General features: G+C 41.0%; 1 protein-coding gene across 1 annotated transcript in view; it reads left to right on the top strand.

Moving 5' to 3' along the window:
* Positions 1 to 270: 270 nt before the first annotated feature.
* The window catches only part of LOC104541328 (plasma membrane calcium-transporting ATPase 2-like), a gene marked incomplete at both ends in the record, with an annotated part of 34,934 nt that continues 10,592 nt past the window's right edge, over positions 271 to 24,612 (top strand). The window contains 2 exons of the mRNA XM_010185372.1: positions 271 to 468; positions 23,915 to 24,172. Of these exons, the coding sequence (XP_010183674.1) occupies positions 271 to 468; positions 23,915 to 24,172 (456 nt within the window). The remainder of the gene's footprint in view (positions 469 to 23,914; positions 24,173 to 24,612) is intronic.

The raw sequence follows: 24,612 nt of genomic DNA, 5'->3' as shown, positions 1-24,612 counted from the left end.
TACAGTAAATTCAATGACTATTTTACGATGAAAACTGGCAGGAATTACTACTAAATATTGCCTATAAGCATTCTTTTCATAACATAAGGACAAATCATCTTTCAAAAGCAAAATTTAAGTGGAAAAATCTACTTATTTGTTAATACACCATAGGTGGTACAGCTTGTGATTGTTCCTGAAGAAATAATTCATAGAAATGCAGATATAAGTGGGCGTTTTCTATTTCACTGCAATTTTAATTGATCTTATTTTATTTTATTCTATTTACAGGATTAGCTGGCACTGCTGCAGACCTAGAAAAAAGAAAGCTTATTTTTGGAAAAAATTTTATACCTCCAAAGAAGCCAAAAACATTCTTACAGCTAGTCTGGGAAGCGTTGCAGGATGTGACTCTTATAATCTTGGAAATTGCAGCCATCATATCTTTGGGGCTTTCGTTTTACCAGCCGCCTGGAGAAGGGAATGAAGGTAAAAACGTTTTACGGAAATAATTTGTTTAAATTGAAGTAAAACCAATCTTGTATCTCAAATTAATGCCATCCTCTCCCTCCAGAAGGTCACTGAGGGGAAATTTCCATGTGGTTTGTTCCTGTTGCCGTTACATATTACTGACATATCTTTGTATGCTTGACATTTCTTTATGCAGATAGCTGAACCTCATGACATGTGCTAAATGAGTTAAAGAATAATAATGATGTGTCTTATAACAGAGTACTTTTGTTTCTGTTTTCACCTTTGAGCTTCTGTTTCGTTTTTTATTCCTCTCAGACTGTTATTATTTTATAGAGGAGAAGGATGTCATTGCACACAGAATCGCACACAGAATCACACAGAATCGCTCAGTTGGAAAAGCCCTCTGAGATCATCACGTCCAACCGTTCCTGTCTACCCCCTAAACCATATCCCTAAGTACCTCATCTACCCGCTCTTTAAACACATCCAGGGATGGTGACTCCACCACCTCCCTGGGCAGCCTGTGCCAGCTTCTGACGACCCTCTCAGGAAAGAACTTCCTCCTTATCTCTAACCTGAACCTCCCTTGGCACAGCTTGGTGCCGTTTCCCCTTGTTCTATCCCCCATCACCTGGGAGAAGAGCCCAGCACCCACCTCTCTCCAAGCTCCCTTGAGGCAGTTGTAGGTGGTGCTGAGGTCTCCCCTCAGCCTTCTCTTCTTCAGGCTGAACAAGCCCAGTTCCCTCAGCCGCTCCTCATCAGGCTTGTTCTCCTTTTATTGCTATTTATTGCTTATCTAAATAATGTATCCTACAGACATGAATATGGACAGGTCTTCCACTAGTTTATACCAGCTGAAGTGGAATTCACTGGTTTTAGTATTTGTAGTGATGGAGCTAAGGCTAATGAGCCTGGCTCAAAAGGGAATATTAGATGCTAGGTCGTGTTACTTATAAAATATGTACTGCAGAATCCTTCTGCGATAGCTGTAGAAAGTTTAACACCCTGTCCTCTCCTTCCCCCCCCCCCCCCCCCCCCCCATTTGGAAAGTACTCTTGAATTCACATGCTGAAAATATTAATTCCTCTACATAAATGCAAGATTTCCATTTCTGGCAGCTGCTCCAGATTCTGCACAGCACCACCACCACCCCCCGCTCCCTCATAGACTCATAACGCTGGATAAAACATGCTGTGCGGAGTGACGTGAATAGCTTGGCAAGTGTATGAAGAATGTCTTCCTCTAAATATAGCCCTGAAATGCTTTTTGCATTTGCTTCAGTTGCATTTGGCTACTTTCCTTGAAGACCCTTCCTTCTTCCTTTTCCATTCACCAGCAGAATAGGCACGTAGCAATGCGTAGCTCTTCTAGCATATTTATGATGCTTTAATCCTTTGTGTAGGATCCTGAATCTTCTACTGCTTTCTCACTGAATTTCAAATACATGACTATTATTTCAGCAGGTGTCTGATTTAGGCACGAAAAGATAAAGGAATTATTCCTTTTAGCTGCAGTAAATGTTATTTATTTTTATTGCTCCATATAACTGGACATAGTAGTATACCCTGGGGACATTGTAAGCCATGAATGATGCTTTACAGAATTAGGATTCGGTTCTGCAAGCTTTTTTCTTGGGCATAAATCTGCAGACTGCCCTCTGGTTTTGTAAATTTATTTGGTGAGAAAGGGATTTTGAAAATAGACTTGTTACAGGTCTTTGGAAGAGGGGAGTTGTGTCATCAGTGAGGTTTTAAAAACTTTTCTTCTTGCTGTTTTGATACTGCATTTAAAATGTTTCTTCTCCCATGGGGAGGTACGACACGTGTGGGGTTCTGAGACAGCCTGAAAAGCTCAGCAGCACAGCCTGGGAAAAACCACTTGTGTTTTCCCACAGCAAGGAGTTCTATCAGATGGTCGCTGTTTCCCTGACGTTTTTGGGATTGTTTTCCTGGAAGGTTTGGCCACGTTTTACACAGGGAGAATAAATCAAGTCAGTGAATGTCTTTTAATCCAACTTTTTTTACACATTGTAAAGGTCCTTTAATTTTTTTTTTAAGTCTGTTTTTGAGCAGCTTTATAAACGTTGGAGATTCTCTTTTCATTTTAGAATTAATATATTCTAAACTTCTGCTAAGGATACCTATAATTTATTGGGAGATGGCCTTTTTAAAGAGTCATCAACACTGAAAACCTGACATATTAAGCTTGACTTTACCATTGGTGTCAGTGGGATGTAGCCATACTTGAAATTTGTTTGATGGTTTCGCATCACCTTTGGTAATCAATTATGAAATAAAATTCTATGTAGGCTAACGCTGAGTGAAGTTCAAATGATTTTTTAATGAAGAAATGAAATATGCTGTTTTGCCTACACTTATGCCAATTTTTTGAACAATTTAAGCTATTTCTTAGCTTGGACGTGGACCTGGATTCAGACCAAACATGAGCCTATCTGAGGAGACTGTGGGTCTCCAAAAGGGCAGCAGTTGGTATGCGTTCTGTCATGGGAGCTGTCTGCTTACCTGAATCTCGTATACTTTATTCATAGCTTTAAATTGGTCCATCTGCACATTGCTGTAGTAACAGAGAATATGGTAAAACCCCCATGTAATCTGTAGCCTCCTCACAGCAGTCTGCGTTGTGCCTGAGCTTGTTTTCCTGACGTGAGAGAGTAATATTGCCTGTAACAGGCAATCCCTGCCCAGGGCTGGGGTAGGTGACAAATGCTCCTTTGGGAAGCGTGAAAACCTGTATTTCCATTTTCTGACTTTTCCCAGAATGATAATTATTCATTAAAATGTACGCTTGTTTGCAGGTTTTATGGTTTTTTTCCCTTGAAAATAATATATTTTCATCTGAAAAGACAGTCCAATGCTAGGAAAGGAGCGGACATTACTGACTAACAGCTCATGAACTTGCCCTGCTCCTCCACAGCCAGACGGTTTCTGGATGAACGCAGTGGTTGTACCATTTTGTTTGTTTTTATCTGTCCCTAAAAATTGTCGCTATTTGCTTTTCCTGATTGGTGGCAAAGTGAAATGCAGTGCTTGTGACGTTCAGGTTGGTCTATGGCTCAACAAAGTGTTCCCTGTGTGTAACAGGACGCTACTTTTTGGTGGATGGTTGCTTTATAGCATATAAGGCAGCCTCCTCTTTTGAATCCTATTCTTTTTCTTTTGTTTTTCAAAATGAAGTGCATTTTCATTCGGAAAATATACCAAGACTGGTAGCCTTCCCACTCCGCTCTGCCCAGTCATCGCTGCTAATTACCTGAACTCACCAACTTACTGTCGCTCACAAGGATCTTCCAGAGTTACTAATTGTAACTATGAATGTAAAAGACTTAAAGATTTCACCTTTTTCCTTTTATTTTTTTTTTCTTTATGAGCAGATAGGTGTGAGATTTGGGACTACACTTGAAGTATTTGTCTCTGTATATCAGCGTATTGTGGAAACATTTTAGTGTACAGTTTGTAAAGGCAGTATATGAATAGAGAGAGCTGCTCCATGAGATCAACTGCCTGGACTGTGTCTCAAACCATCACGTTGCTTGTGGAAATGAAACAACCTTTGGGAAAGAGAGCTTAGACTCAGTCAGAAATGGCAGCCCTTCCCTTGGGCGCTCCTAGATCTCTGCCTTGCTTTGGCTGTAGATCTGAAGCAATCTCGCTTTGGTCTCTTTCCCCTCAGATTGCTGCTGAAACAGTCAGTTCTTCTCGCAGGAATGACTCAGTTGCAATGTGTGATTCTTCTGTGCCTTTCCAAATCCATCTTCACACAGTTTGTCCTGCAATCCTGAGCACATCGGCAGCGTTGCCGAGCTTCGGTGCATCCCCCATATACACCATACTGCTTAAAAAATTTCAGCCTGCTGCTAACACCCTCGCTAGCGATTTCTGAGCCTTGAATCCTCTCCCTTGTTGCTGTCTTTTGGGCCTTACCCGCCATGTGAAGCCGCAGGCCTGATGTCTGTTTTCAAATGTACAATTCTTTGCAGCTTCGGGGGGCAAAAAGGGAAAAGTTGTTTTGGTTGAGGTAGCTTCTATTCAAATTTCCAAGGCAAAAGTCTATACTGCAAACAAAGTTAAATGATGGGTTACATTGCTTAGTACTGCTCAGCAGACGTATGGCTGGATTAGCCTTCCTCTTACTCATGCAACAAGTTAATGAAGAGGAAAAAATACCCTGCTGGGCATGGTTCCCTGAAATTCGGTCCTCCCAAGGCACTTAAATTAAGCTGTAAGTGGTGGTGATGTGCTGCTGCTTGAGGCTGTGGCTCTGGTGCCTGCTGACCTCTCATGACTTTGTGTCCTTATGAAGGACTGTATTTCCTGGGGTTCCTCACTTAGTTCTTTCCTTATCATTCCTATAATGTGCCACATTGCTTGGCCAATGGGGACATAGTTGGATATTTAAGTCCGAAAGAGGACCCCTATAGTAGGTGAGAAGATAAAGCTGATCCACAGCTCCCGTGTCTTTCTGTGCTAAGCCTCCATGTTGAGGTAGAACTCACTTGTACTCAGGTACTCAACTGTTTGGTGCCTATATAGCAAATGCTATGCTCAACCTGAATAAGTACCTGTGTATGGCTTGAATGGAGTCACAGTCAGACATGGAAATGCAAGAGCCAACGTGCTCCTCAGCCCTGGATTTGCCAGAGAGTTTTTAAGTTCTTCACTGCAGAAGCAAAGGCAGCCATGTGATGTTTGGACAAAAACCTCTGTAAAAATCAGTCTCAGGTAGAAACAGAAAAACCCCAGACAACCAACCAAGTCCTCAGCTTGTCTGGATCTGTTGCTTGGAATCTGAAATGCTTTGCTGTTCTCATCTTCTCTCACGTTACTGCCTATGAAGATATGACTCAAAATATGTCTCTTGACATTTTCTCAGATTGACCAAGTCACAGTGAGGAAGATTTGGACCAGCCACTAACTAGTGCAGGTATCTGTGGAAGAAAGTGGAAAAAACCTAAAGATTTCATGTACCTATTAAAAAAGCCCATACACACACGCACACACACATATGTAAAGAATATAAAGCAGCTGACAACAAAGTTCTCTTAGCAGCAAAAGTGCTGAATTTAGTACCACCTAGCATTGATTTCCAGTGTGTAGTCTGGACTGGTGTACATTTTAAAAGAAATACTTCAGTGATTTGGGTCAGTCCAGTCCTCCTCCTTGCAAGTTCCCTACCATTGATGCAAATTCTGCTGGAACAGAGCAACTGCAATAACCCATGCATAATCTTTGTGGTTTAGGCCCAGTGGGCAACTGAGCACCATGATGCCCTCAAAAGGGGCTAGACGAAATAAGGATTGGATGAGCTTTCCTCACCACTTAACGGTCATGGGCAAAAGACAGACTCCTCATAGAAGGGAAAAAACCCAAACCATTTTAATTTGTTACCAATAACATCAGAGTAGGAGCAGTGAGAGATACAACCAGATCTTCCCCCACCCCTCCCTCTCTTCTCCCAGGGCTCAGCTTTGTTTCTTTACCTCCCCACCTTTGCCGAGCGGCACAGGGGGATGGCAATGGGGGTTGCAGTCGGTTCATCCCATGCGGTCTCTGCTGCTCATTCCTCCGCAGGGGTAGGGAGGACTCCTCCCAGTCTCCCTCTGCTTCCACGTGGGGGAGTGTGTATTTGCATATATGAACACCTGAATTTTCCCTTCCAGCTTTTCACCTTTTCTGTAAATTGTGGGGTTGTTATTTTACCCAAGGATAATTTCTCGTAGCCATGCATTGCCTCAGGTTCATGTGCAGCATTTATCTTCTGCTACTGTATGCATTTCTCTCTGTGTATAGAGAATGTTTCTCTCCATTGAAAGATGCCACTAGGTCTCAGCCTACCATGCTGAATCAGCAGATATTGGTCCCCATCACACAGTCTAGCATCATGTTAAGAATAAGGAACAGTGGAGAGGGGGGAAAAAAAACCCAAGCAAAACTACCCTAAAAAGCTTGGCACCATCACGAGAAATAGTGGTTCACAGCTAAATTGCCCTGTGGACAACTCGTAGAGGTTAATTTCTGCCACTTATTGGCACGTAAGACATGCGTGCTTCCTTCCTGTTGGGAAGGAAAGCAGCACACCATGTTCCAACTTCCCCACGAGGACGATTGGTGGGGTTAGGGGGAGAGCTACCCTGGCTCTGCAACTCTGGCACAGTGGGGCAGGAAGGAAGAAGACCCTTTCTGTGTTGCTGTGTGTGTCGGAACAGCTTGACCTTAGATTTGGCACAATCCTTTTCTCTCCCCCAGTTTTTAATAAATCATTTTCTTTCTTCTGTTTCTTTACCGATAGTAGTAACGCAGCTACATTCATTGTAGTCTTCTCAGGTACCTGATGTTCAGAATCTCTCACTTGTTCATTAACAGCTTTCTTCCTCCTCTTTTCTTTTCAAGAGTTGTTGCCCAGATCATAAACTTCTTATATTCTCTTTCCAAGAAGTAATATTCTAGTGGATTGATCTGTTTTTCTCTGGAAAGTCTAGAAATCTTAGATTATTTTTTTTCCCGATGAAATAAGCCTATTCTGAAATTGCATAAATATGCAAATTGCTGCTGGGGAAAACCTTGAAATAGATTCTTGTGTACGCAAACACATACTGGCGTGGGAGAAACACACGGGCGTCATTTGGGCAGGAAGCAAACATTGGACATGAAATGAATAGCAGGAGTAGCTCTGCAGGAGCACTACCACCTCATCTGGCGTTGGAAATGGCGCTCGCTCTTATTCAATTCTGTGGTCGAGTACAGTCAGTTCCTGCCAAATACAAGCATATTGTTTTTATTGTTCTTATCTCTATTAATATTGGTCATTTGTATTACTTTAACGCTCGAAATGAGCACTGGCAAATCGAAGTATGGCTGAAGATTTCATTTAAATAAGAAATAATCATGTGGCCCCTTTGCTTAAATGACCCTAGGGGATAAGCAGTAGTTTCAGAAACGTTAAAGAAAGTAGAAGCCCTAATTATTGAGGAACTTTAACCAAATTTAATTTAATTAATTAATAGCAACCTCAGATAAATATGAAAATCTTGAGCCATCCTCTGGGGAGTTCAGTTCATTTAGTTCCTAGTGAGACACAGCAAGTATAATTGAATGTAAACGAAACATTCCAGTGCAGCAGTTAGCAGTTTTTACCTTGGCTTTACACATACAGTCCACATCTGGGATTTCACCCGATGTTTTTCTTAGCATTTAAATCCAGCAGGGCTCTTCACATGGTTAATGAAGCACATTAATTTTTTAAGTCCTTTGCCAGACTTTCACATACCAAGAGTCTTGCAGGCCCAACTCAGGATCCTAGGACACAAAGATTTCCACAGGGAAGTGTTGCGTATGTCCCTCTGTCTCTCAAAAAATGTCACCCTGGGTTTTGTTAATATGCATTTAATATATTTGATTAATGAGTGAAAGAGTCAGAAATGAGGCAGCTGAACAGAAGTAATTCTCTATTCTTTGGGGCAGGTTTTTGTTTTAACGGACACAAACTGGAACACAGGAGGTTCCACTTCAATTGGAGAAGAAACTTCTTCTCAGTGAGGGTGACAGAGCCCTGGCCCAGGCTGCCCAGAGAGGTTGTGGAGTCTCCTTCTCTGCAGACATTCAAAACCCGCCTGGACGCCTTCCTGTGTAACCTCATCTGGGTGTTCCTGCTCCGGCAGGGGGATTGGACTGGATGAGCTTCTGAGGTCCCTTCCAATCCCTAATGCTCTGGGATTCTGGGATTCTGGGATCTTAATCTTTTTTTATAAAAACATTTTGCAGGTGAGAACATAGGTTGCATTCAAAAAACATGAAGGTAGGCAGCGTAAAAAGGCCAACAGTAATGTTATTTTACAAATCTCCTAAAACCATAGAATACAATGAAATAACTGTCTTTTGCCAGCCCTCCCCAGTTATGAAGCCAACATGAAGTGAAAAGCTGCTTCCACAACTTATATGTGCACTTTAGACTTAAAAAATGTCAGCAAGTCATAGTGTCGGCACTTTGGAAATGCATCATCTCTGTAAACCCTTTCCAGAATGCAAAATGTAGAAAATGTGAAGCTTTTTAAACATCAAATTAGTTCAATTTCATTCATTTTAATACTTTGCAGTGATTTGAATCTTAACTTTCCCCCCTCTTTCGTGAGTTGATGCCAGTGAGAAAGCAAATGAGCTCAGCATTCCTGAACAAATACTTAAAATATCTTCAGGATTTTGGTGCAGATTCTGAAAACAGCAATAATTAGCAAACCTCCTGAAATCTCTTGTATAGCTTCAAGGGTCAGGGGAGCAGCTGAATTGCCGTGTAATCCTCACTGTCACCTCATCACCCGTTGGCACGGCAGGGAAATCTCGCTGCTGTTTCCCAGTTCTTTATCTGTACTATGTGCAGGCTGTAAGCACTGGTTTTAATTTTGCAGGGCTCTTAACCATTTATATAGTCCAACATCATCATACACCAAACCAGGTACTTCTTCAGAGGGTTTTAGTTCTCACTTAATTTCATTTTAGCCCTTAGTTAGAACAGATTTGGACTTCCACATACACACCCATTTGTCTCGGAGCGCTCTCAGATGACTTTGTTTAGACTATAAAAACCTAAAATATTTGTACTATTCTGTAAGTCTATATAGAGTGTGTTATATGATGTTCTTCAGGCACTGAGGAATACTAAAGCAATGGAAAACAGGTCGTATGTAAGAGGGTATAAGGCCTTAAAAGCTGCTATGTTCTAATGGGAATCCTTTGTCATCTTTGCTGCTGAATAAATAACACTGACCCAGGTGTCACTGCACAAGAGGGTTTTATTGTGCTGTCCAAGGAGGAACATTCACAAGAGAAGCTGAGACGATGGAAGTGCAGCTATGAGGAAATAGCTTTTATATAAAATAGATTAATCTCGAAGTATAGATTAATTTCAGAGTTATCGAAATGCAGCTTTTGAGGAGTGTTGTTGCACACACTCAAATACTTCTGTCATTCTTCATTGAACTTGAACCATGAGATTCCCAAAGGACTTTTTAAACTGATCTGAACAGTCTGTCAGTACAAGGGATGAAGCAGTTGGCATCCTGGAAAACAGGACAAACAGAGATATTTGCACTCTTAAAAACAGCTTGTTCTGCCAGAACCCCACCATTTAACCTCCTTCTTCCCAAAGCTAGGAGATGAGGTGAGCAGCATGTGTCTTCTAGTGACGTGAACCCAGTCTGCTTTGACAAATAAACTAGTCCCGTTGAGAATTTGCTTAAGAAAGTATCTTACTTGTGAACTGCTGCCCTAAATCAGACTTCAGTGCCAGGTCTAGATATCCAGGAGCAGGGAACAGAACAGGTTGGAGTGCTCAGCTGTGACACGTGTGTCCAAATTCTCATGCATGCAAGTTATCTCGCTGTCTTCCAAAACTTGTAAAAGGCTGTTTTCATGAGGAGAATCCCGGAATCCCAGAATGTGAAGAGTTGGAAGGGCCCTGGAAAGCTCCCCCAGTGCAACCCCTGCCAGAGCAGGATCACCAGAGCAGTCACACAGGAACACGGCCAGGGCTTTGGGTGTCTCCACACAAGGAGACTCCACAACCTCTCTGGGCAGCCTGGGCCATGCTCCATAACCCTCACACTGACAAACTTTGGCCTCATCTTCAGCTTGAACCTCCTGTGCTCCAGCTTGGGACCATTGCCCCTTGTCCTGGCATTGGCCATCCCAGAGCAGAGCCTGGCTCCTTCCTCCTGACACTGCCCTTTCCCAATGGATCCCCAGGAATGAGGGCACCCCTCAGTGTCCTCTGCTCCAAGCTCAAGAGCCCCAGCTCCCTCAGCCGCTCCTCAGCAGGAGATGCTCCACTCCCTGCAGCATCTCTGTGGCCCTGCTGGACTCTTTTAAAAAAATGGAAATTTTTTTCAGGAAATGGTGCAAGTTTGAGTTGGCTTTTCCTGGATACATTATTTCATTTCTGGCACATTTTTTGCTTTCACGTTGTTCTCTTGGTTCAGAAGATGGGACTAATTTGGGTTTAGGGCTCCAAACTAGATGGATTGTGCTAGGAGAGTACTACACCTGGCTATGCTGGCATGTTTGTGCAGATTCAGGCTGGCTGGTTCTGTGGATTTTGGGAGATGGCATCGTTGTGGTTGGCTGTGTGGGTCTGTATCGAGGTGCTGTGCAGCCTGCAGATAGGGACCTTTAGGGAGATGGCTCAGATGTCATCTGAGCATCATCCCCTGTGGCCAGCCAACATTGGGAGGACCATGACTGGGCAGAGCCAACCAGCCTTGCTGGCCTTGTGCTCATCCTGGGCAGAGCAGCAGCGCTGGGTTTACACGAAGCTCCCCAGCACTCCCCGTATGAGGAGCACAGTGCTGGGCAAGCACTGGGTGCTGAAATCAGAGCACGCTCCAGTCTCTGGTTAGTCCAGAGCCTGATGGCAGCATCCAAGGACAAACAAGGAGAGGAAGAGTATGAGAAAAACCACTCGAGGGGATCTTGGAGGGCGTTTAGTCTGTCCCCATACTCTAAAGCACTGTCAACAGTACTTAACCCACTCTTGACAGAAGTTTATCAAACTTACTTTTAAAAGGTTCCACCGATGGAAATTCTGTGTCTTTCCCAGATAATTTGTCTAAGTGTCCATGCAGTGAGACACTTAATCCGGGTGTACGACCTAAATGTAAGACTTTATACACAAGGGTGCCTTGTTATATATTACATGGATGTGAAGACCAATTTGTCCTATTAGTTTCCAGCCATATTTTGTCTACTTGAAGGCAGTTTGATTCTAAATACCAGTGTATCGCTATTTGTGGGAACTTACCCAGGAAGTTGGACAAAGAGAACCAAAATATTATCTTAAAATTATTTTCCTGGTATTAAAAATGGGAAAAAACCCAAGAAAATTCCCCAAAATCTCTGAAAACTTCTTTACTTTCAAAAGTTAACATTAATACCTTATAAAATAAAAGGTATGAAATACAGGAGTACTGAGTGTTTTCTTATTTGATTGTGAATTAAACAATCAGTTCTAATTTAACTGCTTTAAAATCTCCCCTGTTTTTCAAGTTTTCAAAATCACCTGTTTATTATGTGCCATTTTTTTAATTCGGATTATTTTTGGACCAGGTTATAGGTTTGGTTTACAGTTTGAAAGGAGGGTGCTGTTTGCCAACGGCAAACATGAGGTGGAAGAAACGATGTGAGAACCCAAAGTCTACACGTGCTTCTGGTTCGTGTCTGTTGGTGGGCTTGAATTAGGATGGGAAATTAATTACTGGGAAATTGTTTAAGCACAGATGAACGAAACAGAATAGATGCACCTTTTTGAACACTAAAATTGTGATGATGGGGCAGCTGTATAGCACTTTGCTACCTTTTTTTTTCCTTTCCTGGAGAACCCAGTAACAATAAAAGAGGCCTTGGAGACAGAATACCGAGAACTCAGCATGAAGTCTATACACACACATGTGTAATCAGGCGTTGGACTGGAACCTTGGGAAAAGAATCTCAACTTCATATCTGCGTAGATGCACTTGAGGGGTCATTTTACAGCTTAAATCAGAGAGCAGAGCAAAGCCCCACCCTGCTGAACTCCACCTTCAGGAATAAAGCCCAGCCAAGGGAGTATTTGGTATTACAGTCCCCATCTGTTCCATCTAATGCAGTAGAGATGATACAAGATGTAATGCACTGCATCAGACTACTTTTTAACCATGTATCTGTGCACATAGACATGTGTGTTAATATATATACATGTATTTTCATGTGTGTATCTATACATATATATGTATCCTATCAGAGACTTGAAGCAGTTGACTGCAATTTATTTCTGTTACTGCATAAGGAGTTCTGCCTTTTCTCTCTGGGATACGCTGCTCATCTTATTTCAGTTCAGTGTGCATAAACTTAGAGCCTTTAAAACTAGATGAGTTGAAACCCTCAATAATATGTGGAATATATAGAATGCATGTTCTAAATGGAGGCTATCCTAATTACGTGCAGCTTTAGCTTGCTTTGGATGTATCTACATTAACATTTTAGTCTGCAGAGTACGCTGCAGAAATTCTGTCTCTGGTTTCTCTCCAGTTAATTTGCGTTGGTTCCCATTGCAGGGTGCACAAACTGGATGTGCATTCAGATGGGATTATATCTCATCCTCTGGGATGAAACTAAGCTGAAAAGTACAGTCTAGAAACACGTCTCCTTAAGAGATTTGCACTGTAAAACTGCTTTTCTAGGGCCACGCCATTGGCTATCATTGATAGAACTTTTTAATGCCTTCTGGTGCAAGACATTATGTTGTAATGTTTAACCTTCTATGGCCATGATTTTTTCACCTCTTAAAGCTTTCTAGCACGAAGTGATGAAGATGAGAAATTTAATGAAAGGAATAAAGACTGCAGTTTATGACCTGGTTTTGTGGCTCAGGTGTATAAATCTTCCGTATCTTTTTCAACCTGGTTTTCCTCTTCTCATGAGTCTGACTAATGAGGGAGAGAGTAACAGCATCAAAAGAGGCTGAGGTGTCTCAAGACCTGGCTCTAGAGCCCGTCGCCGTAGCCCAAGCTTGAAGGAGCACTGGCTTAATTTTCTGGCATTGCAGTATCCTACCTCTGTGAGGTTGCTTAAGCCACTCAGTTGCAAATTTTCATAATCAGTGGCTTTCCAGCTGTGGTCTGTGGACCTCTGAGAATCAATGAATTACTTTAAAGGGGCCTATTAAAATCAGTGGCCTATTCTTAGTAACTTCTCTCTGCAGGGCTTGTAGGTTGGAAGAAGTTGATAATTACTCTTTAAATGGTCTAGAATGCATGCAGGGTATCAATCAGCAATCATAGCTTCATCCTGTGCGCCAGATCCGTTATTTTTAGAAGCTCCAATGAAACGCCTGTCGAGATTTCCAGGCAAAGGCAACTTTTTCCAATGTTACATTGCGAATTTTCGGTAGTCTTTCTGTTAAATGTGGTCTTTCTCTAAAACCATCTCGGACAGAGCATCTTGTTTAGAAGCAGAAAAAAATGGAAAAAGGAAAAATGGAATATTTTGGAAGCAAGCACTATCATTTTGGTTTCTATTAGAATGATTACAAAATGGGACGGTACAAGCATCCCTCACTCAGGCAGATGCCATCCTAAAGCCTTGTTCAGTGATTTGCTCTTCTGATCATTTGCTTTGTTTATAAGGGTTTAGTAGACAGCGCTTGATCTGATTATGTGTATTATGAAAGATTTGTTGCTCCGTGTTCACGTTAAATGTTCTTTGGGGGTCTAAATTCCTTTGATGATAGCCAGCTTGCTGTTAAGCGTTTATTTGTTTTCATGGGCTTCTGTGTTTGCTGGTGCTTCCAGTGGTCTGAGTGGGAAATGGTGGCTGAGAAAGGGCTCAAATGCTCCTCTCCATCTGGCTGTATTTGGGGAGGACTGGAAATCGTCAGGGGTTGCTACCTGAGAAATAGGAGCACTCTTCCTGTGTTTAGAAACTAACTTAAGTAACTGCAGCTTCACCTTTCCAACACGTTTGTATGGAGTGCCTGGATAGCTGGAGGTCCCAGTGTGCTGTATTTTCTTGAACTGATAATATTTCTTTTTTCTTCAGCCATCAGTTCAGACCCTAAATGGGCCATTTGTGTTTAATAAAGCTTTTCTAAGGTGACTTTACCCACATAGCTGCAGTGTTCCCTATTGCAGGGGTTTTAAATAGCAAGTTTAGAATTCTAAATCCAACTTAATTAAAGCTCTCCAAGTGACAGAATGTCAACATATGGACAGCCACTTCACTGCTAATATCAAGCTAACAGAAATTCTCATTTCTTCCTATCACCTGTATTCACAATGTTGTGTTTGCTTTGGCATAGTAGCCTGTTCCAAGTATGGTGTTCCAATACGTGATCATGAAATAAGGCATTCTTTCCCCTCCCTGTCTGACTCTGAATCAGCCAGTGCCATCTATATTAGTGTTCCAGTTAAGTGATTCAGTTCTCTGGGATCATAGTCTCTCCTGCATTGTTAATTCGATTTAGTACCTATATCTATCAAACTGAGTTTGTCTTTTGTATTCAGTTTTGCTTTAGCTCTGACGTTTAAATGATATCATCCGAAGGGAATCTCTTCTATGTGCTCTGTGTTCTTCGTTGCTGTAAATTCGCTTGCTCTGTTGTCGATGCAGTCTAAACTGAAGCACTTTTCTGATATAGCCAAATCAGTTGAGTTATCCTCAGAAACCCTAACTGGAGGTATCAAGGCACACCACTAAACAGAATTTTTCATCAAAGTATTTATAGGTGTTTCTGTTCTGTGTTGGAACTGAACCAAGGTCTTTCAGCTTTTTTCCATGAAAAACCCTGAGAAAAGAACCTAAACTGAGTGAATGAGCAAGAACGTTTAAGGTTAGGACCCTGTACACCTGGTCTGGGTTCTTGGGACAGTGATTTCTATGTGGAGAATTTGGTAACTCCATTTTTAACATCCAGTCCTGGGCGAATACAAAGAAACCTTCAACCTTAACCAGAAATGTCATTGTGGATATTGGTATTTGGGCTGAAGTGAAAAGTTACTTCAGAAACAATTGATTTTGACAAATGTAATTATTTTTTATATTATGTTTAGATGTTTTTTCAGTATCTAGAGACAATAATAAGAATAAGCATCTATTTCTTTACGCAATAGTTGTAGGTCATGCTCACAGTTTACAAGCTGTTTGTAAGCAGTATCTTTCCTAGAGCAGGGCATTGCTACCATTATCCCAGCACAGCCTTCCCGGTGCAGACAAAGCTCTTGCTCTATGGAACATAGCATCCTGTATTGGGAACTTGAGTTTTTGGTTGACAGTCTTTATTTTCTCAATTAACCCCTAAATAATTAATTAATGGCAGAATTTAAGAGAAGCCTGATTATTTTATCTCATTATTTTGTCTTTTTTGGAAAAAATTTACTGCCTTATGCATTTAGTAGCACCTGTGAAAGCTGTTTATGATTGCTTGTTATTATACAGTAAGTATTTTTTATGATGTGTGAAAACACCCATTTCACAAATTCCTACTGGGTTGCACAGCAAACATATTTACTTAAAAGATAATTAAGTGACCATAATTGCTCTATTATAGGTGTTTTGATAAAAATATGTTGCATTGATTGTTTTATTCCATATTCTAAAATGCTTGCAAATGGCCTGCTTCTAGACTACTCGAGGTTGCATTAAAATTTTGTTTAGTGGATGCTGCCTTTTCTGAAGCTTCCCTATTACAAATTAACTCCCTACTCCTGTGGCTGGATGTACTGTCTGTCTGTTTGTCTTTCTGACTCTCTTTCCCCTATTTCTTTTCAACCCATCACCTTTTGACTGAATTAGAGCAAGTGAGGTCCTGCTCATTCAATAGTCATTTGCAGTTTTTCATGTCAATGGATGTTCTTATTGCAACGTTGAACTCTGGCAATACAGCTCTGGAGAACACCCTGCATTTGGTGTCTGTGAGAAGCAGCAATAGAGGAAATGTAGTTTATACACAGATTCTCAGACTCAGCAAGGAAAGCCTGATTTAGCTATCACTCTGTCCAAGAACAGATAACTCTAAAGGAAGAATTTAAATGATACTGTGTGAACCATGGGCTTGGGAAAAAAGCAGATGTATCGCTTCTGAGATCCAGATGGGATGCAGTGGAACATCAGTGTTCAGGAGCCAAGCATTTGTCCAAAGGATGTTTTTGCTCGACTCTATCTGTGCTGTACTGTGCCCCAGCACCAAGTGTGCTCAGGTAGCAAACTGATGTCTGGATGTCAGTGATACTGAGGAATGACATTGAGTTTAAGACCGGATCTGGCTTCAGTACCAACACGTTAAGAATTTGTACAGTGCAAACTGTGCGTGCTGTGTCATATGGGACCTGCAAATTAAATAATTGTTTTGTAATGTAAAGTGACCTACATCTGGTTTCTACAGATCTGTGTTGGGCTGCGAACAATTAAGTCCCATAGATACCTTCCCTTCATTAGAGACGTGTAAATCATTGACAAAACTGGGTCGCTTTTAGATATTGCTAATTAGATTTCCAGATGCCGAGCGTGACTTAGCTCTCAACTGGGGACATGAGGTAATGAGGTTTAGAACTTTGGGATGAAATGTGAAATCTTCTCACGTCATTTCCAGGAAGAGCTTCTCCAGAAGTGTTAATTGTGTAAGTAGAACTCAGCTAGGACGTGACCTTGCAGGCATCGTTGGGTAACTGCTCTTTAACTCTTATTAGGAAACACAGAGAACTGTCGAGGTCTGATTCTTGCATTTGAAAATACGTTTGTATTTGACCTTTGGAATCCGTGGCTGTATTTACCAGCCATTCTTAGCTCTGAGCAATATACAGTAGGAATATAGGAATATCTCCTGTTTTTATCCTGCAATCCCTAAGAACAGGAATTGTGATGCCAACTCCCATATTGGCCTTTCTCTGAGTGGAACCACAATTGAATATAAACATTATAGAAATAACTGTACGGTGCTGTTCCCTTCTGTTGCCTTTGCTGGAGTTAAGACCCCATCCTTTTGCCTGATGTTCACAAATTGCATTTCCTTGGCTGGGCCAGCCAGAAGAATCCCGCTCAACATATTGCAGCTCTTGAAGTTCAGTGAGTATTTTAGTGAACATTTCTCTGCTCACAAGTGTTTGTGGTCAGGCTGAGGAATGTGTGAATCTATACGCTTGCAGGGCTTGCAGATTTGTTTCCTTGCATGAATATGTCAAAACTGTGTAACTATTTAATATTGAGCTCTAAAATGACACTTGCATAGCTAACCTACAGGGACAATATTTCATTTTTCTTGCTTTATTTCTGGTTTCCCCTCCCACCCCTTGCCAGGTCCTTCTACAACAAACTGAACTATCCCAAAGCAAGGCATTCTGATATTGTTTTCAGATAAGGATCCAAAAATGACTTTTGGTGAATACACAAGCACCCTACACCTGGAATGTGTGTAGTATAAATATCTCATCTTAGTAAACCCCTTCACTATGGCTGCTCACGGAAACCAACGTGTTTCTGAAGAATGCAGTCTGGCTTATTAAAGGGAACATGAAAATGTCGTTCACAGTTGAAGAAGTCCTTGGAGAAAGACAGAAGAGATCTTTGAAGTTGTAGTGACTTCTGCACCTGATGTTAAGAAGGGAAGTTTATGGTATTTATTGCTTAATTTTTCATTATTGTTCCTTTTTCTTCCCAACCAAATACACTTGATAAAATAACATCACTTACGATGCTCTTAACAAGAGCCCAGCTCTACTGATGAAAAAGCTGTGACTTTAGAGCTGCTCCGTTTGCTTCAATAACCTCAGTGCTGGAGTTGCAGCTAAGGAAAAAATGTCTTTACAGCAAGCCATGAGCTAAAAAGTTTTTATCATGGGAACTGTTGTCTTTCTGATGACAAAACCAGTTTGACTGACTAAAAAAATCACCTCCGGGGGTGTTCCGAGATTTTCCCAGGGAATTTAAATGCCGCGAGGTATTCTCGGCTTAAAAATAGAAACGTGTAGGTTGAAATAAGTAGCTGAGAGGTATGTGCTGTAGGTTGGGACTTAGTTAGGTATACAGATGTTCACAGATTTTTATAAATATCCCTTTTCTGATTTCAAAATTACCATCCTGCAGCTTAAGACGCTATGGTTTGTAATTATAATCGTTATCATATTCAAAGAAGCTTTACGAATCTCCTCGTAACTCTTTGAAATCTTAAACAGATATTCTTTTTAGCTTTCTGAATTTGCCCAGATTGGGTTGATATTACAAGAAAATCATATTGAAATGGTTCCTATGACCTTACCAGCGTCCCAGTTCCCAACAGGCCACATGCTTGGTAATCTGCTCTCTGGCTGTTTGTGGCCTTTTCCTCTTTTTTTTCTCCTTTTCCTCTGTTTTTCCTTTCCCTCTTGCTGGCTTTCACCGAATTGAAATGATAATAATAATAATACCAGCCAAATTATTTTCTCCTGGCAGTTACAGTGACATTTCTTGCTTATGGTCTCCCTGCAGTGCTTTAACAGGGTCTCGTATATCTTCCTCTCCTTTCTCCCCTTCCTCTTGTGGCACAGCTATGTTCAAGTCTTTTCTGCCATAAAATCCCCTTCCCTTTTAACAGCCTGTGCCTTGCTTTCATAGTTTTTTGTTCTAAAACCTTATCTATAATTAAAATACTGCTAGTGCAGAGTGGGCTTCTCAGCCTAATTTTGAAAATACTGGCAGTTAGGGTCCAGCACAGGCTGAGGGTTTGGGTATTTGCTCAGCTTTGCAGGTTCTTGGGCAGGTTTTGTAGCCCACAGCTCTGATGAGATGGAAACGCAGGCTGCTGCGACTTCAGCTGGCCTGCCTACCTGACTTGGTTTGAATTCCTTTCCCATTCTATATTTCTGCATTTACCTTTGGATTTTATCTTCCCTTCATCTCCCTTCTGTAGAAAACATTTCCAACAGTCTTTGCTGACTTCTTTCTGGTCAGATTTTAAGCTTTTAAAATGCTGTGAGGTTTTTGATAATGTACTTTTGAGATGTTTCGTGGAGGACACAATCACACCAGTCTCCTAGTGTTCCTGCACACCCTTTTGGAATAAGCTAATCCACTTTAGCACTTCATCTGCTTTTTCAGTGCCAAAGGAGTTACAGCCCTTTGCATTCTTGACTCACAGTCAAATCGTTATAATCTGGGTTTCAAACTGAATATGCATTTTGTGTCTCATGAGGATGAGGCTTTGAGGAGTGACACATGCACAACATATGTTCATAGTTACGGCAGAAAACAGCTCCGTATTAAGAACTTGTTTACTTTGTTGAAATTGCGTTTTCTGACAGATAGATGCTACGTTAAATACCATGTTGAATAAGTACGTCACAATTCAGTGTCTTAAAATAAAACCCTACCACAAATCACGTATGCATATTAACAAGTCTTTTGTGACGCTTCCAGTAAAATCTCAGGCATACCTTTCAGTCACACTAGGAACCAAAGACCATCTCGTGAAAGCAGAGCAGCAATCTTAGTCCTTAGCATATTTTTTTTAAAGCATATATGAGCGTTCTTGATAAATACTGATCCTTTAAACTATATTTTGCTATTTAGGCATATTATTATTATTTAGTCTTTTGTGTGTCTTACTTATATTCCTAGTTTTCACCTTATCTGTAGTCAATAGTGTGTCTCTGTGTACTGCAATAAGGGAGACAGGGAATATAAGTGTATAGTTACAAGGTGTATGGTTTTTTGGGTCTATGAATACATGCAGTTTCCTCCTGTAAATTCATTTGTGGGACATAATGGCAGAAGAGAAGTAAAAAAATAAAAATTGTTCCTTAAGTACATAAGAAAGCAGTCTACAAACTCACACCAATGGAGATGCAAGTTTCCTGCTTTGTTTCCTGTTAAAAGGGACTACTTCTGAAATAGCTCTGAAGCAAGAACACAACATAGATGAAGGAAATGTTTCATGACAGATAGGTTGTCTCTTGAAGGGCAGGTTGCATTTTTAAATCCTGCTTGTCTGCAAATCTCTGTTTAAAAAAAAGTGTTCTGAAATGTCACTGTTGGAAGAACTAGGTAGTTACTTACTGTGCTGAAGTTGGTGGAGTTTATTCCTATAGTGAGAACAAAGTGCACATTTTGCATTAATTTCTCTAGCACTTTTATCCCGTTTCATTGCCGTGGAGCTGAAAAAAGGCAGAACCAAAATTCTGGGAAAGTCTGATGATTGACTTGGTCAATCATTTAAAGAGCCTGGTTTTGGTTACGTTGGACTAGATTCACAAAAAGTGCAATTTCATTTCTGAACCGTTGTTACAAGTACCTGCCTGCAAATCGTAGATATTCAAAAGCCTTGCTCAGCCGCTGCTTAAACTTGGAGATGCCACAGAATCAGAATCCCAGAATCTGAGGAGTCGGAAGGGACCTGGAAAGCTCCCACAGTGCAACCCCTGCCAGAGCAGGATCACCAGAGCAGTCACACAAATATCCAGTCCTCTGTGCTCAAACTCCTTGCAGAGTTGGAATTGTGCTCCCTCCCAACCTGCAGCACACTGATAAGGCAGTGCTGTTTGTTGCTGTAACTGTGAGTGATACTGAGTCGCAGCAGTGGGAGCTGCCTGCTTCATGGCCCCTGCCCACCTCTGCGGGTGGATGTACCTTGTCGTGTGTAACCTGGGCCACTGGATCACCATAAGGAGCAACACTTGTGGTTTTATAGAAGCCAGATTGAATCTGCCCGATGAGGACTCTCAAATCCATAAAGCAACTCAGTATTCCTTCCATCTATCTAAAAGGCTAACTTCTGTTTTAAACCATATTTGTCAATTAAATGTCTCTACTCCTGGCTCTCACGCCCAAGAATCCCTTCCTCCCCTTTCAATACCTTTCCTCCAGCTGGATTTAGCATTGTCTGATGGAATGAACAGAAAATCAATGAAATGCATTCCAACTTTTGTCGTTCCCATTGGGTTACGGAGAATTTTCTCAGGATTTTGAAAGTTAGAATCACGAATTGTTATTTAGTGTGGAAGCTTGTCAAATTCAGAGGCACTTTCCACGAGCTTGATCCAAGTTCAGTCTGTTTTCTCCAGATTTTCTTTCATTCTTACAAACATTGTTTTCAGCCGGACTATGAATCGTGAATTATGTTCTTTGCTTGTGCATAATCTTATGAGGCAGGTAAATACAATTCCTTTTGTCACGATGACATCTTGTATTATTTACGTGCTTTGTTAGACTGTTTTTTCTGGCTATACGAACGTACTAGGAATGGGATTGTTTATATTGTATATTAACATGGGAATCAGTTCTGTCAACACATACATAAAATTAATTTCATTACTCAAGTCAGGGATTTTTTTATATTTTTTTTACCTGTTTTTAGTGAATCAAGAGGGTTTGGTCTGTTTATTTTTCCTGTAGGGGCACAGAAATACTGATTTCCAGAGCATTCAAGGTACAGTGTTAGTACTGGGTTCAAATGCACTGAGGAGCTGTTAGTTTTTACCTCTGACACATCTCAGAGCCAGTGACCAACCCTCTCAGGTCTTTGGAATAATAGCAATGACTTTCTCAGAAGTGGTGGATTTCTGCTTTAGAGACAGAATATTGTGCTCTTCTAATACTACTGTGACGTTCACACGTGTCCAGAGCAATAGTGGGATCCTGGTAATGAAGAACAAAGCACAGCTCATGCCTTTCAAATGGCTGATTTTTCAGGTGTATGCTAATAGCACAAATAAAAACTTGTATTTAAGTATCACATAGTGTTAATTCTTGATTTTGTAGTAAACATGATGGTATAAATTATCGGTAATCCATATGCAGAGATGAAAGGTTTTCAGTGGAAGCATAAGAAGTCACATTACAGAATGAAGGCAATAAATACCACCCCAGTGGAAATGCCTAAAACCACTGAAGAGCTGAGCTGCCCCCTTCTCTATGTGGATCTGCACGGTGCTGTTGCCAGTTAACCCAGCCTGAGGGGTCGCCGTAGGAAGCAACACCTCTTTGTACTGGACTTTCAACCACCTCAAAAGGAAACAAAATCAGTCGTTGGCTGTGGTTAGACCAGGGCTTGTTCCTTTTGTGGGAAAGGAGAGGAGTACGCTGGTTAAAACAATAGGATGTTGATGATACTTGATTCTAAATCGTATCTGATGAAGAATGAAGAGTGAGTTTGTGTCTTACATTTGCCAAAACAGAATTACCAGGAAACCACTTAATCCAAACAGGGCAAAAGTGAATCTGCTAATTTGGAAAAGGAATCTAAAATAGATATATAATAATAATATACTATAACCATCTAATATAGACCAGTTAAGATGGTTAAGGTTAAACAGAGCAAAGTTCATTTGTCCTTCCCAGAAGTAGCGTTCTGCTGAAGGAAGAAGTGGAACATGTGGTTTGAGTTGTATTTGCAACCAGTTTTAAGTGACTTAAGGCACTGAACTTGAAAAAAGTTACTTCATTCCTTTCTCGGGTGCTATAAATTGGTTTCTTTAGCGAGGTTCTTGTGCTGCAGATGAAGGTTCATGTGGGTCATCAGTCTCAAGAGGATCCCTGCAAGGAAAACCCCTTCTCTTGGGAGTGTGCTGTGCTTTTCAGTGAGGTCGAGTCTAAATGTAAAATGCAGTAAAAACTCAGTTTATTTTCATTTTCTTCTGTTCACCTGGTGACGTTCCCTCTCATCTGTCTTCCCCTGACGTTTGGTAGTGTTGTTACTGTTGACACACAAGAGTAATTCCTCAGCTGGTTGATGAATTCTGATGCTTGTGTTGCAGGGAAATCTTTGTAACTAAAAAATTAGAAATCAGATGACTTGTTCGTTCCCTCCAGTGACAGCTGATGAATAAGACAAAATTAAACTGCAGTCGTAGATGGAAGCAACACGGTTGCTAAGTTGCTAAACTCCTTGGTACCTGGTAAGATGCAGAAGTGATCTCAAATGCCTACCTAGTTCAGTTCATCATGAAAAATTAAAAGACTCCTTGTCTCCCTTGGTGACTGAGGAGGGGAGGCTCTGCTGTTCAGCCTCTTCTCTCCCGTCAGCTGGGATAGCTCTGAACTGGGTGATTCCACCCTGTGGACTTTGCTGGCCAGTGTTAGAAATGAGCTGGTTTTACAGCTTATTCATTAAGAAGGAGAGCTGTATTAGTTTTGTTTTGTGAATTCTATCTGGGAAATGTATTTAGATTTTAATTGCGTATTACTTGGAATTAAGTCATTAGGAGAGGTGTATAAAACAATTCAGAATTAACACTTCAGAATTAAGACATAAAATGTGGTTTTTAACACTGTTTTACTTGGCAAAAGTAATATACTTACTGTTCTGTAAGGATGCCACTATATTTCTGTGTAAGGAAGAAAGATCTATTAATATTAGGCTAAGATTAATTAATATTAGGCTATTAGTTTTCCCTAACATGTTTCATTATCACATTTAAATACTAATATACTTAGTTCATCTCAGTATTTTTTAAACAAAGGTTCCTTATAAATATGTTTAGCTGAGCACATTTAGAAATGGTATTGGAAATTGTTTCTTAAATCTGCTTTAATGTAATCTCTTTTCTTTCATGTCATTGCCTTTCATGTCATTTTAGTCCTAGCCAATTTAGTAAGTCCTCCTGATTTCTGGAGCTGCTTGGTGGCTCATGTGAAGCCATCGACCCCTCTGTCAGATAACAGAATTGGTGCTGCCTTTTCCATTTGTTCACTTGGGGTTTCCCAAGGAGAGCTTGTTCAGTAGAAAAATTAAAATATCTACAATTCCTGTTGATTTGCTTGCTTTCTCTTTTCCCCAGACATCTTTATTTCCACTTCTTCTCTATGCTGCCACGTTTCATTTAGCAGCCAGTACTTCGACGAGCAATTCTATTCCTTCACCTTGCTGTCATTTCCCAGCAAGTTTTTCTTCTTGTGATAAACGTGGTAAACCAGATCTTCACTTGGCTGAACGACTCTTACTGTTTTCTCCGCAGGATGTGGGACTGCAACAGGAGGAGCTGAAGATGAAGGTGAGGCTGAAGCAGGCTGGATCGAAGGTGCTGCCATCCTCCTCTCTGTTATCTGTGTTGTACTTGTCACTGCCTTCAATGACTGGAGCAAGGAGAAGCAGTTTCGCGGGCTTCAAAGTCGTATTGAGCAGGAACAGAAGTTTACTGTTGTCCGAGGTGGGCAGGTTATCCAGATCCCAGTGGCAGAGATAGTAGTTGGTGACATTGCACAGGTGAAATATGGTAAGTTTCATCAACTGGATGACTGGTTTTCTGAGCTTTATTTATTCTCCTTTCCTTTTGTAGCAGGATAGATGTGTGATTTAAAGTGATTTAAGAGACAGAGAACTAAGTGGTGTCATCAGTGTTCATGGTAAGACAACAATTTGGCTGTTAAGGCAAAAGGAAAACCTAAGATGCTTGCTATGAAATCGCACTAGGTAATTAATTTTATTTTTGTACTCTTTACTCCCTCCCACTGACAAGGACAAGAACTGTTCCTACACAGGTAATTCTCTTTCACGGAGGATTACACTATTTGCAATTCTTGGTTTCTGTCCAGTTAGGAATAAGGAAGTCTTTTTAAATGCTCTGCAGAAGGGAATTGTGCCCCTGTGCTCACCCCACCTCCTAGGCTGCTCTGGACCTGTGGATCCCACCAGATCATAGGTGGACACCTTATA

This window comes from Mesitornis unicolor, unplaced genomic scaffold, assembly GCF_000695765.1.
Source record: "Mesitornis unicolor isolate BGI_N332 unplaced genomic scaffold, ASM69576v1 scaffold1465, whole genome shotgun sequence".
Lineage (NCBI taxonomy): Eukaryota > Metazoa > Chordata > Aves > Mesitornithiformes > Mesitornithidae > Mesitornis > Mesitornis unicolor.
This window is presented reverse-complemented; position numbering and strand designations above follow the sequence as displayed.